At 44.8% G+C, this 13,048-nt stretch overlaps 1 protein-coding gene across 1 annotated transcript in view; it reads left to right on the forward strand.

Moving 5' to 3' along the window:
• Positions 1–2,056: 2,056 nt before the first annotated feature.
• MIPEP (mitochondrial intermediate peptidase) overlaps positions 2,057–13,048 on the forward strand; it is a 175,057-nt gene continuing 164,065 nt past the window's right edge. The window contains exons 1-4 of the mRNA XM_036917412.2: positions 2,057–2,330; positions 5,137–5,310; positions 8,425–8,513; positions 11,115–11,201. Of these exons, the coding sequence (XP_036773307.1) occupies positions 2,172–2,330; positions 5,137–5,310; positions 8,425–8,513; positions 11,115–11,201 (509 nt within the window). The 5' untranslated portion in view covers positions 2,057–2,171. The remainder of the gene's footprint in view (positions 2,331–5,136; positions 5,311–8,424; positions 8,514–11,114; positions 11,202–13,048) is intronic.

The raw sequence follows: 13,048 nt of genomic DNA on the forward strand, positions 1-13,048 counted from the left end.
GTGAGTCTGGACTGAAGTTGTTAAAAGTCTAACTATGCCAAACTCTCTGAGACACAAGACACCGAGCACTTTTAAATCTTGATTAAAAGATCAGTAAAAATGGAAGCACAACTCACCGTATATCCACAATGAAACAGAGGATTTATAGTCAAGATGTAAAGAATTGCATAGGTACACTATGACACTTGTCCTAACTAAATTTTAGTTGCTTATCATCATTGTCACTGGGCCTTTTCTCCCTACGGAGATGAATTGGAAACAAACTCCATTTAAAACTAAATTGTTTGTGGGGGTGGGGGTGGGAGTTAGAAGCCAACTGTAGGAAGCATGTACGACTCTTGATCTGCACTTCCATCTCTCTGGAACTTTAGAGAAGGTTCTGAGTACTGTTCAAATCCAACAGGCAATGTTAAAATGAGCAGAGCTTTACCCTAAGCCCAAACATTCAGTTGAGATAAAGCTCTGAAAGGACTTAAGATAAAGCACATATAAGAACGTGTGGCTGTAGTTTTCCAGGGAATAAAAATGTTCCCCTGGGTTCTTCTTCCTTTGCACAAGCCACACCTCTGGTATCCAAGGCAAAGGAATCACCCTTAGCTCACGGAATACCACAGCCCCCAGTGCCGTCTGCGCTGAGGCACTGATGTATCCAAGTCAGGTGGGGTCCAGCTCCTGCAGAAAGCTGAGGTGCAGATGGCATTTCGAGGAGCTGGCAGAAGGCTGCAATACAGGCTCTCTCCTCTGCTTGCTTTCCTAGGCAGTCATCATCCTCACACGCAGCCACCTGGCTTCCCTTCTGCAGCAGGATTTATTTTCAAGGGCCCAGGCCGATGCTGAGTCCCCATTCGGCACCGGCCACCCCACTCTGCCCCAAGCAGTGGCAGGTGTCTGGAGCAGGCAGGAAAAATGGGAGGGACAGTGGCTTTGGCAGCCTTGCTTTCTCTCAGTCCCTCTTCCAACTACAGGTGACCCCTGAACAATGCAGGGTTTGGCCTGCCAAAGCCCCAGGGCCAGCAGACAACCCACACATAACTTTTGACTCCTCCAAAGCTTACTTAATAGCCTGCTGTTCACCAGAAGCTTTACCAATAGCATTAAGTCAATTACACATACTTAGTATGTTATATGTATTATATACTGTATTCTTACTATAAAAGTAAGCTAGAGAAATGTTTTCAAATTGTGCAAATCTCCAAAAAAACTTTCCAATATATTTATTGAAAAAAAAATCCACATATAAATGGATTCATGTAGTCCAAACTCCTGTACAAGAGTCAGCTGTATTGTATTTTTCCTCTCCATCTACAAAAGCCTTTCAAAATAAAACACCTTGCTGTTAACAAGACCCCCTTCCTTAATCTCTAGGCACCCCTGGAAGGTAGGTGAGGCACCTAGTACAATTTCCTTTCTGCAGAGGACCGAAGATTAAGTTTAGCAAGGTTAAGGCGCCGATCCTGGACAAGAACGTGGCCCAACTCGCACTGTGCAGTGATTTCCCTTCATTCAGAGGCCAGACTGTCCACAGTCCCCAGGCAGAGCCATTCCACTCTCCCCAGCCTAAGCCCAAATCACAATGTTCTCTCTGCCTCCTGCCCCCAAACCTTTCCATTCCTCTATTGTTGATTGAAGTTTGGCAAAATCCTCCCTCAGCAAATTTTATATGGTCGATTATTATAATCTTACAAGTCAAAATAAGTGAAGATCGCTGACAATTTACTGAGTTCTACAACCCCCCCCTGGCTGGGACGTGCAGGCATACCTCCTGCTTAATGTCAACCACCTCCTGGAGGAGGCCGACTCGGTGGCGGCGTGTCAGCGGCCCCGTCGGGTCGCGGAAGGCACCCAGACCCCGCCCTGGCATTCACGGGAGCTCCGGTGGCCTGGGACCCCGCCCCGCTCGAGTCACGTGGGAGGGAAGGGCTAGCCCCTGGCGCCGGACACACGGGGGCGCTAGACCGCAGCTGCTACCGAGAGGGCGGCGGGACGACGCTCCTCCTCGGGACGCCGACGTGCCCACGCCCTGAGGGCCCCGACGGCCGACCCGGAAGCGCGGGCGTCACGTGGCGCGGCGTGGGCCGCTGCCGTGGAGACGCGGCGCACGAGCTCCCGGCCGGAACTGCGGTGCTGGGGCGGCGCCCCGCGGCCCTGGAAGGGGCTGCCCAGGGACTGCCATGCTGTCCGCTCGGGGGCTGGGTGGCCTGGGGGCCCGCGCGGCGGCTCTCGCGTCCGGGCTCCGCGCTCGGGGGGTCAGCACCAGCTGGTCGCCCGTGGGCGCCGCCTTCAATGTCAAGCCCCACGGCCGCCGCCTGGACCTGTTCGGCGAGCGCCGGGTACGCGGCGGGGGAGGGGCGCCCCCGGACCCCCGAGAGCGCCGGCCTCTTCCCCGCGTGGTCAGCGGGGATCTGGGCAAGGTCGTTTGCGTCTGGGAGGCGCCGAGCAGCGAGCCCACTTTGTCCTGTACGGTGTCGTTTGCGGTCTTGGTGACCTCGCCCGTCACCTCCTTTTTGAGGGGCTGGTTTAAAGGGGGCGAGGCGGTCTTTGGTGGTCCTGTCCCCGAAGTTTGGGACCCGCAGCTGCCTCTGCGTGAGCCCCTTGCTCCACGTGAACTTCAAAGCGTTCACCTCGGCGGTGGCTTGAATTCCGCCCGTCCGGGTACCGCCCTCTCCCTGTATTCGGTCCAACCGCGGCCAAAGTTCGCTTTTGCTCCCGCCCTACATTTGTGCAATAGGAGACCACGTCCTGTGGGTTCACTCGCGGTATCAAGTTGTCATCTTGCAAGGATACACTTGCCTTCAGTCATGTAAATAATAATTCCTTGATGCCCAAATGTCCATCAGGTTTTTTCAAAACTTTGGGCTCTCCTTGTTTTTTAAAGCACAAGACTGTCGAGAACAGCCTACTTTCCTATGATGTGATGGAGTTGATCCTGCTGATTTGTAACTCCAGAAAGTCACTGACTGAATTCTTTAATTCCTGTTTATTTTTATATCCACAGACCCAGCACGGTGTCTGGCTTTCAGTAGACACTCAGTTATGTCCATTGAATGAAAGGAGAAAAGAAAGCGAGCTGAAAGGGACTTACTGACGCCAATTGTACTTCACATTTGTAGATTTTGTCCACTTTGAGTTGTTACTTTTATTTTTGCCTTATTTGTTTCTTCATTTCTACCATTGCTCTTCTTACAAAGAGGTATCTAGGATATGGTTACAGTGAGCCTGATGATATGTCTGTTTATTACTTTATCCTTGTCATTAGCTTTGTTTCAAAATTTTTGTATGTATTTGCTATACTAACTTGCATACAGGTACATTATGTTGGTAGTAACATAATTGGTATGAGGAGAGAAACTGTGTATATACTGAGCAGAAAGGTGGAAAGATCAAGCTTGGTTTTGGGGTGGATGAAATGTAACTAATTTTAGCTTTATTTTTCTTTTGTACATCATGATATTAGATATCAATTCACTTTCAAATATGTGAATTGTATTTTTTGACTAAAAAATAAAAACCCTGAAGTTTAGGTAGTCTATTTAGCATTACCGTAACTAGTAGTCTGAGATTTAGAATTCTGAAGAGTAGTGTGGGAAGGTGTGCTGGGAAGTGAAAATAAATAGTCTGCATTTGGCTTTGAAGCCAAGAGGATGTTACACTTCATGGTCTTCCCAGCCCTTTGACACTCTCCCCGAAGCCCCTCAATAAAATTATTTGAATAGCCTACCTCCCCCTAAAATAGTCTGTACTTGAATCAAATTAAATCAGTGTAAAGATCAAATTTATCTTTGGTCCTGATTCTGTCTTGCCCCTAACTGTCAATATTTTCTTCAACTTCTTAATATATATTGAAAAGTTAACTTCATGTATCCCTTCTTGCAGAAAAGTAGGCTGTATCAGGCCTGAAAGTTTTACTCCTTGGTATTTCTCCAAATCAACACGTCTAGCAGCACAAAGTTAATCTGCAAAGTTAAGCATCTGGTCCATTAATTGTTTCATTCATGAGTTCCCCGATGTGGCAGGTGCTACCTTGGGCAGCTGGTCAAAATGATAAACAGCTGGGTTCCTTCCTCTAGGAGCTTGCCTTCTCAGGAGGAACTCTGTAGTAACGAAGTGTGGAGAAATACAGAAGCGTGGGCTTTAGAGACATAGGGAGCAGGTTCAAGTTCTGACTTTCCCACTGTTAATCAGTGACCTCAAGCATGTTTGTTTTAACCTCAAAGTGTGTTTCCTTATCTGTCAAGGGAGAATGATGGTTTTGCTCTAGACTGTGTGATTTAAGTGAGAGAACTTAGATAAAGTACATAGTACACTTCTTGGCATGCTGTAGTTGTGTATGGTAGTATGTTGTTCTTCCTCCTTCCTGAGGGCTATAACAAGTGTGGTTAAACTGGTACAAGAAGATGGTCATTCCCATTAGATGAGTGATTTTGTCTTTATCAAGGTAATGAAATGTTTCTAGAAAGTATAAAATTTGCTGTCAGTTTCAGCCTATGACATGGTTTAACATGTTCATTAAATCTTTTAAAAATGCGTTGTGCTTAATAATCAACATCCTCCTGATTTTGGAGTGACTGGTACTGTGTACTGGACTTGGGTGGATGTGTGACAGTGTCAATAAGGACTCTATATAAACTTTCTACCCTTAGTACCTGTGTGCGCACTGTGAGGTATGTACTGCCGTTCCTGTTGCACTGATGAAAAATTTAGGCCTGGCAGAGTGATAGGTCCAAGGTCACACAGCTAACATCTATTAAATGCATTCTGTGAGCCAGGCACTGTTAAAATATATATATATATATATATATATATATATATTTAACATGTATTATCTCATTTAATCCTTTTAACCACTTTATGAGATAGGTTCTGTAATAGTGACAAAGCTGGCTTTTGAACCGGTACCATACTGTTTTTGTTTTTTATAAGATAATTAAAAATAGAAGAAAAATCACATTCCTAAAACATTTTTAATGTAACCCATGTGGAATGATGCAGGAATGTGACAGTGCTAACTGAGCCCAGGCATTCTCATATGGTGCACTGCTGGGAACCAAGGTTTCCTTTATGAACAAAGTTATGTATACCCAATACCAGAAAAATCATATTTTGAATTACAAACCGGAACAATCTGTTGGATTTCAGGGTCTTTTCGGAGTTCCCGAGCTCCGCGCCCCGGAAGGATTTCGTGTCGCTCAGGAGGAAGCCCTGAGGAAGGCGGACTTGCTGGTGGAGCGCGTGTGCTCCACGCCCCCGGGGCCGCAGACCGTGCTGGTCTTTGACGAGCTCTCCGACTCCTTGTGCAGGGTGGCTGACCTGGTAAGGCGCTTGGCGGAACACTTCCGCCTGCCTCTCTTTCAAGCTGTTAAAATTTAAGCCAAGTTGATTCGCCTCAAAGTTAGACTATAAGGTTAAAATTATCTGAACTATATGAAAGCTGTTGCGTGTGTTTTGTTATAGTGAAGTATGTTATTAGGACAGGGAAACATACAGGAAAAGGTGATGCTGAGAACTTGTACTTTAATATATATTTTAAAAAATATGTGTAACATATAATAAAAGAATGATTATTTGGATGGCAGAGATTCTTCATTTGACCAAGATTCTTCATTTATGTAAACTACCAAAATTCTAATACAACATTCAGCCGTACATTTATAATACAATTGATCTGAAGAAAAACCAATTTTTATAAACCTTTTCAGGAATGCCTTTTCTCATGAAAATGAAGTTTTGGCATCAAACCGATTGTGTTAAAGACTTCCTTTCTTTCATATTTTGAAGTGGAAATAGAAATGTAGCTTAGTCTCTTCTCCAACTGAGAAACCCATTGCTGAGGTAGAAGGCATGATTTTCTGTCAGCCCCCAAAAGGCCCGTCCTGGTAGTCGTGTCAGTGAAGGTGATTATCCTGGTGCACATAATCTGAACTTGTGGTCGCTCTTGATCCTGTCTACTTGGTATTGGGCTGCAAGCAGCTTTTTCTTCACATTCATTCTGTATCGTGCCCCCAGCATGTGCCCGGCACTGTTCTAGACACGGGGACTGCTGTCATGAATAAGACAGACACAGTCTCTGACTCAGGGAGTTATATTCTGGTGTTAACTTTGAGATTTTACTAGGCACCAGACCTTGGAAATAGCTTTACCTGCTTAACTGATTTGACTTTCTCAGCATAATTTCATTTTCAGAAGAGGAAAGAAAGGCACTAAGAGGTTAGGTGATGTGACTCAGGTCACCCGGCCAGTATGTGGCGGAGCTGGGCGTTGAGTCTGGGCAGTTTGGCTGCAGAACTCACGCTCTTATCTGCTGTTTAATATCCTTTTAGGGGCTGGCTGGTGGCTTAGGTCAGAGGAGCAGGTCTGTTTATCCGGAGGGGCTGGGAAGTTAGCCTCCCCATCTTTTCCAAAGTATTTATTTACTTTTAAAATTACCGAACACTAAAACTGACTTCTTCCAGTTGGGAGAGGAGGAGGTTGGTACACGTCTGTGAATTTTAACTTATATATTCATGTAGCCCCCACGACAATCAGGACTTGTAACTATTCTATCCACCCCCAAAAACTCCCTTTGTAGTCATACCACCTCTCATCTCTAACCTCTGGCAACTACCGATCTGTTCTCTAGCCCTATAGTTTGTCTTTTTTAAAATGTAGGGTAAGTGGAGTCATATTTATTTACCTTTTGAGATTGACTTCTTCCACCCAGCATAACACTCTACCACCTTCATTATATCCTTTTTCAGACAATTTCCTTCCTCCCATACACCTGAATTGAGCAGTAAAACCTTCCAGATTATCATACGTCACTCTAGCCTTCCTAGTTTTAACAACACTGAAAAAGTGTCTTTTCTTCAAGGTTCCCAGGAATGAAATGAGGTGTGCCCCTTGCGGTCAGTTCTCAGTCTTACAGGTCTCAGCCCCGTCTTCCAGTGTGTGCCCAGCCACCGCTGCAAGCGGCGCGGGAGACGTGGGGCGTGTACTGCTAAAGGGAGGTCTCACACCTTCTCTGCTTGATTGTGTCACTGAAAACTGAAAGGGAACAAGTTTGCCAGTGAACCTATACGTAATCAAGTATTGGCTTTTTCCGTCAGAAACCCCAGAACTCACTGTTTGTCATCTTAGCCCCCATCATAATTAAGCAGTGTTCTACAGTTTTTTCTATATTTTTGCTGCAAAAGATTTCAAATTCTCTGCCTCATAGCTCATGCAGTTTTTAAAGTTTTTTTCTACTTATCAAGTAAAATAATATCTCATTAAAAAAACTGTGGTGTGATTTATATATGTAAATCCTTGGGTGGAAAAATCCAAAGAACCTTCATCCTTTTTTAATTTTTAAGATTTTACCTGCCTGTAAGATCAATACCATTATAAGGCAAGTGTTTTTATAAACTATATTTCCCATCAAATAGTCATTTTTTTTTCTTTTTAAATATGGTTGCTATATAACAGTATTTTCCTTATCACTATGGCAAATGAGTTTTAAAATGCATGCAAGTGTTTGCTGAATTTAATATTGATTGTAAATTCTGCAACATGTAGATTAGTCATTGAAACAGTTTGTTGTAATTTCACAGCTGATTTTTCAGGTTCTCTAGTATTACTGTTGTCTTATTGTTACATCAGAAGTATCAAATTATGGTTTTAAATGTTTTCCCATTAAAAATGATTTGATAATAAAATCGATTTTACCTTGTGATTTTATTTCATGTTATAGTCACACATGTTGTTTTCTTGCTGAAGGAAGAAAATGTATAGTATTTTGCAGTTAGCATTTTTCTTTTGTAGTGTACTGCAGTTAACATGAAAATCTAGTTTTACGTGATTGCATTTCAAAACAAGAATTCGAGCTCAGTTTAAGTCTAAGGTCAGTGTAGCAGCTGCTGCAGCCGAGGGAGATGTGTTCCATTTTAGGCTGGGACCAGGAATTCAAATTTACTAAAAGGGTTATAAAGAGAGGTTATAATTGTTTTCTGCACAAAGAAATGTAGTTAAAATGGTCTTGGGACTATGCTGTGTGACAATTGGAAAAAAATGCCTCCTTAAGAGTTGTTCCCAGAATGACGTGTGAGAACCATGTTGCGAACAATTTCAGTTAGAAAGTTTTAGAATATTTGAAACAAGAGTCTGCTTTTTGTACCTACAGAATTAGGAAAATTCACTTGGTATGTTTATATTTGAAACAAGAAAGAGTTTTCTAAAATAAAGTCCGTGAAAGTATTTTCTTTGGAATGAAACAAACTTGGTTCTGAGCAGTAACAGAATAAATGTTCAGAAAGAAGCTGCTTTGTCTGACGAGTGTAGGAAAATTTCAGTAATGGAAACGCATGCGTCAAGCCAAATGGCACATTTTAAAACACAGGTTTTCATTTTTGCCCTCACCACTGGAAGAAAGCTTGCCATCAAATTCCCTCTTGGTTTTGTCTTCCTTATTAGGCTGATTTTGTGAAAATTGCTCACCCTGAGCCAGCATTCAGAGAGGCGGCCGAGGAAGCGTGTAGAAGTATTGGCACCGTGGTAGAGAAGTAGGTTCTGTTCTCCTCTGTTAAATATTGGGTGATGTGGTTTCGTGGATTTATGCTTCAGGAAATTTGTCCCGAGGGCTGGTCTGCATCCAGCAGGGTGTGGGATGGCCTGTGTCCCCGCCGCACAGCTGCCCTGGTGGTGCAGGAGGTGGGGCACCCTGGCAGGCCACTGTGTGCACCTGCCCAGCACTAGCCGTGTGACTTTTGGGCTAGTTCTGTCACTTAGTTTTCTTGTCTGTAAATGGGATGGGAAAATGATTTGTCTCTTAGGTTTGTTGTGAGGAAAATGAGATAGTGAATAGGAGGTGCTCATAAGGTGTCAAGACATATCGCTCATCCTTGGTATCATTACTCTTCTTCAGGTTAAGGAAGGGGTTCTTAGTATCTCCGTGGCCCGTTGGCATTTCTAGATTGTCCTGTGATTGACTGCTGTCGCCCTGATGGCTGTGGGCCACAGGACACGAAGCCAACACGGCCTACACAGTGGCCTCGCAGTCCCTGTGGATTTGGGCCTAGGGGTCTAGGGAGATGATAAAACTCTTCGGAAGGGCAGAGGCAGGCTGAGGCTATGATGAAGAGAGCTGTTTTAAAGAGATTTTGAGGTAAATTGAGTTTATTCTAAGCCATTTAAAGGGAAGTGCCTGCTGAAATGACTTAGATGTGGACAGGGCTCAATCCAGAAGTACTCTGTGAGGCCAGGCTGGGAGCGTCTGCACCTGGGGAGAGCCGTAGGGCCCGCCTGGCGTGAACTTATGACAGAAAACATGGGAAGACTAGACTGCCTTTCACAATCCCGAAGTCCTCCGGCCGGACAGGCTTGCTGGGGCCTAGTGCTCCCGGACAGGCTGCCCCTGCCTTCTCCCACTGAGTGTCATTTGCTCCTTAAAGGGTGATGTGTGTGATTGTCCTTATTGCCCTTGAAAATCACCTCGCTGAGAGGGATGAAACTGGCCGCTGTGAGCCCCAGGCCCTGGGCAGAATGAGGGGGCTAAAAAGAGCATTGCTGGGGGAAAGGGCCCCACGGAGGGAGGCCAGTGCAGTGCCCAAGGCGCCCCAATGCCTGGTCTGCCGGAATCTAGGAGGTCCTGGGCTGAGGGCCCAGGCCCGTCAGTGTGGGGAGGACGGCAGACCCGCGATGAGTGGTGGAGTTGTCCCGAGTGTCCGTCCGAGGGCTTTGGCAGTCTCTGTTCTTCCCCCGACTCGAGCTGTCGCCCGGGAACCCCATAGTAGTCAGGAAACAGCTGTAGCCTTGAACCAGAGCTTCGCTTTCTGTTCTAAAAGTATTCTGACTCATTTTCTCCTTTAGCCTAACTGAACCACATCTTAACTGCTTCTGTTGGGTTTTGAAAAAAATAGGACAATTTTAGGTGCAGGTGTAAAATTGATTTAGTTTCTAATAGTGAAAAAGAAGACCAATGTTAGGTGTGTTTATTTCGAGTTAATATCAGGTGCAGACTAAAGTATCTCAGGATCTCATGACATAAAATATAATGTGGGAGATTTGTTCAAATTTCAGAAGAGGGTCCAGTGCTGGCCCAGCTCCCGGTGTCCTGGGCTGGAAGTCTGGGAGCAGAGGGCAGGGGGTGTGCCTGCCCTTCTCATTGAGCCTTTCATCCCTTGTGGTGACTGCCCAATGCCCTTGGTGTTTGGGGGGGCCCAGGAGAACTGCAGCAACAGAAGCCCTTGGATTTACCAGAAAACTGCCGAGTTGTGATTGAGGACTGAGTGGGGAACCTGACCATCCTTGAGGCCTGAGCAGGATTGCTGGAAGGTTCTTACAACCTTCCCTTTCCCTGAAGATGCTCCAGCTAGGGAGCAGAGTGTGTCTATCACCAGTTCACGAGTTAGCACTGAGTGCCAGGGCTTTGGGGCTCCCAGGGAAGGGGGCTCAGGACCTGATGGAGGAACTGCGGTTCTCCGTGTGGGGCCCGGGGCTGGGGAGGCGCTGGTGGCCACCTAACACTGGCTGCTGTTTGTTCCTATGGGGAGAACGTGCTGTACACACACCATCTCATTTAACTCACAGGGTCCCTGAAGGTCTAACAAGTTGAGGGAGTTCCAGTAACTTGCCTGAGGTCAGAGAGTAGTTGTGGGGCTGGTGGGGCTGGGGCTGGAATGGGAGCAAGGGGCCCTGGGGCCTGGGCCCTGGAGCTGTGTTCACAGTGTGGGCCAGCCAGTGGGTGAATTCCCATCAACAGAATCTCTGCTGCCCATCCTGCCCCCATCCTCACTCCTTTCTTTTTCTTCATTAAAAGAACGAGTGGCCATTGGCATATTGCTGGTGGGAACTGGTTCTCGGTGTGGGAGCAGGGTCAGGCCACCAACCCCCTCCCCTCTTTCCTCTCCCTCTGGCCCGCTGCTGACTAGGGCGTTCAGTTCACCCTTTTCCCTCTGAGACCAAGACCTGACGCTGAACAGCTGCCTGTCCCCATACTAAGCATGGTTATACGATTTCTAGTCCAAATGAAGAAACAAACCAAAACCTAAACTTCTAGCTTCTGGGCATGTGTATGTGAGAATCTGACACTCTTCTCTTGATGTAAAGTTAAAAAGAAGGTATTAGAAAAATCATTTAATTTTTTTCATTTGTAATTTTTCTAGGTTGAACACAAATGTGGAATTGTATCAAAGTTTGCAAAAAGTACTAGCTGATAAAAAACTTGTGGATTCCCTTGATCCAGAAACCAGGTATTCATTCCTTTGCATTCACTGTGATCGCCGTCTCAGGGCTGGGATAGGAAGGCTTCCCCGGGTCTGCGCGCCCCCGGCCCCCTCTGTCTGGCACGCTTCTCCCCAGGTATCTTTCTGTAGCATTCCTCTCAAGCCGTGTCTCCTCCGTAATCTCCGTGCCGGGTCAGGCTCCATCTCCTGACCCTGCTTTGCTTTTCTTCTTAGTCCGAATCACTTGCAGATTACTTTATCTGTTAATTTTCCATCTCTCTGCCCCTCAGAGTGGAAGCTTCTTGGGGCAGACGCTGTCTGTTCTGTTCACTGCTGCATCCTAGCACCTGGAACACTTCATGGCCTCCAGGAGGTGCTTCACTAGTGAATGCATTCCCATAAACAGCTGGTATTACATTTAGCTTCCGGCTTCAAGTCCATAATCCGTACCACCTGAAAATGTAGACAAATTGATTTTCTTTATTGGGTGCATGCCAGGCTCCTTGGGATGATTCGCTTTGGTTCAGTAGATTACACTTATTAACCTGAATTGAAAAGGCCTAATTGCTAAGTCAGTACATAAAAATATTTGATAAAGGATTTTAGATATCATATTTCTTCAAATTTTATTTATAAAATAGGTGTAGTAGGGTTTGTCCTTAACCCACCTATATATGATTTGTCTCAGCACAGAGATTAATATTTTTTCTTACCTCGTACTTGTTTGTACTTGTTTATCTATTTTTTACTTATGTGACACTTCTTTCCTTCGACTCCTTGCTTCTTCCTCTTCCTGCTTCCTCTTCTCTTTTCTGTCTCCGTATGTGGCTTGTGACCCCCATGCGAAGTGCTGTTCTACAGGGATTGGCTGATAATGGAATCTTGTATTAGTCTGATATAAGTACCACAGCACACGAGCAGCCCAGTGAGGCTGTCTTTGAAGGGTTATTTTCACCTGATTGCCGGCTATGCAGATGCTAGTTTGGTCTTATTTCATTCATTAATCCTGACACTCAGGATGCAAGTAGTCAGCTGTACCATCAGGGGAGCTCGTCTACCTTGTGGTTTTAGGCTTGAGCATTATGTTGCATCCATTAGCAAAAAGAGTAAAAGTTGAATGCCTGCTAATTGTGCCAGATTTATACTCAGCTGGTACTGACTTTGAGCAGCAGCAACAGGTCATTCATGATCTGACTTTACTAATGGCTGCCCTTTCCATATTTAATGGATACATTTGTAGTGGACTATTTCAGATATAAAGGACTTGTTCTAACAGATACATACCACATTTCTAGATGTTACTGGAAATGCCAGTATGATTTTAAACTAACAAAATGATAAATGCATTGGGAAAAATAAGCTGGGTAGAATAGCAATATTCTAGAAGAGAAAGGAAACTTGTAAGTTGGAGGAAATAAGAATTTGAAGTAGTTTTTTGCTGAAATACCATGGCACTGGTACATCATCAAAAGTGTTGGCTAGGACCTGTAAAAAACCTTGCATATGGTAAAGTATAAGACAAAGTTTAAGTATAAAACAAGGAATTAGAGATTTCATAAATTAACTCATCATGACAAGTTAATGTATCAAAGAAATTACTTTGAGTAGATCATCATCTTACCCTTAGATGCATTCCTTAAAATACTAGTTTTATGAGATATTCAAATATATTCCCAGAAGGGTCCCATTGGCCAGTTAAGTTTGCAAATATGACACATTAGTATGTTTTCCCCTCTTGGAGAATTTTGGTGTATTAGAGTCTATGAGAAGTCCAGCCATAAAGAAACCTGTTTTACTTGAGGTTTTTGAAAACTATCCAGAGCTTTCTTGTCTGCAAATATAACACACACTCTCTCCAGAAAATATAATGGAAG

Source organism: Manis pentadactyla, chromosome 2, assembly GCF_030020395.1.
Source record: "Manis pentadactyla isolate mManPen7 chromosome 2, mManPen7.hap1, whole genome shotgun sequence".
NCBI classification, from domain to species: domain Eukaryota; kingdom Metazoa; phylum Chordata; class Mammalia; order Pholidota; family Manidae; genus Manis; species Manis pentadactyla.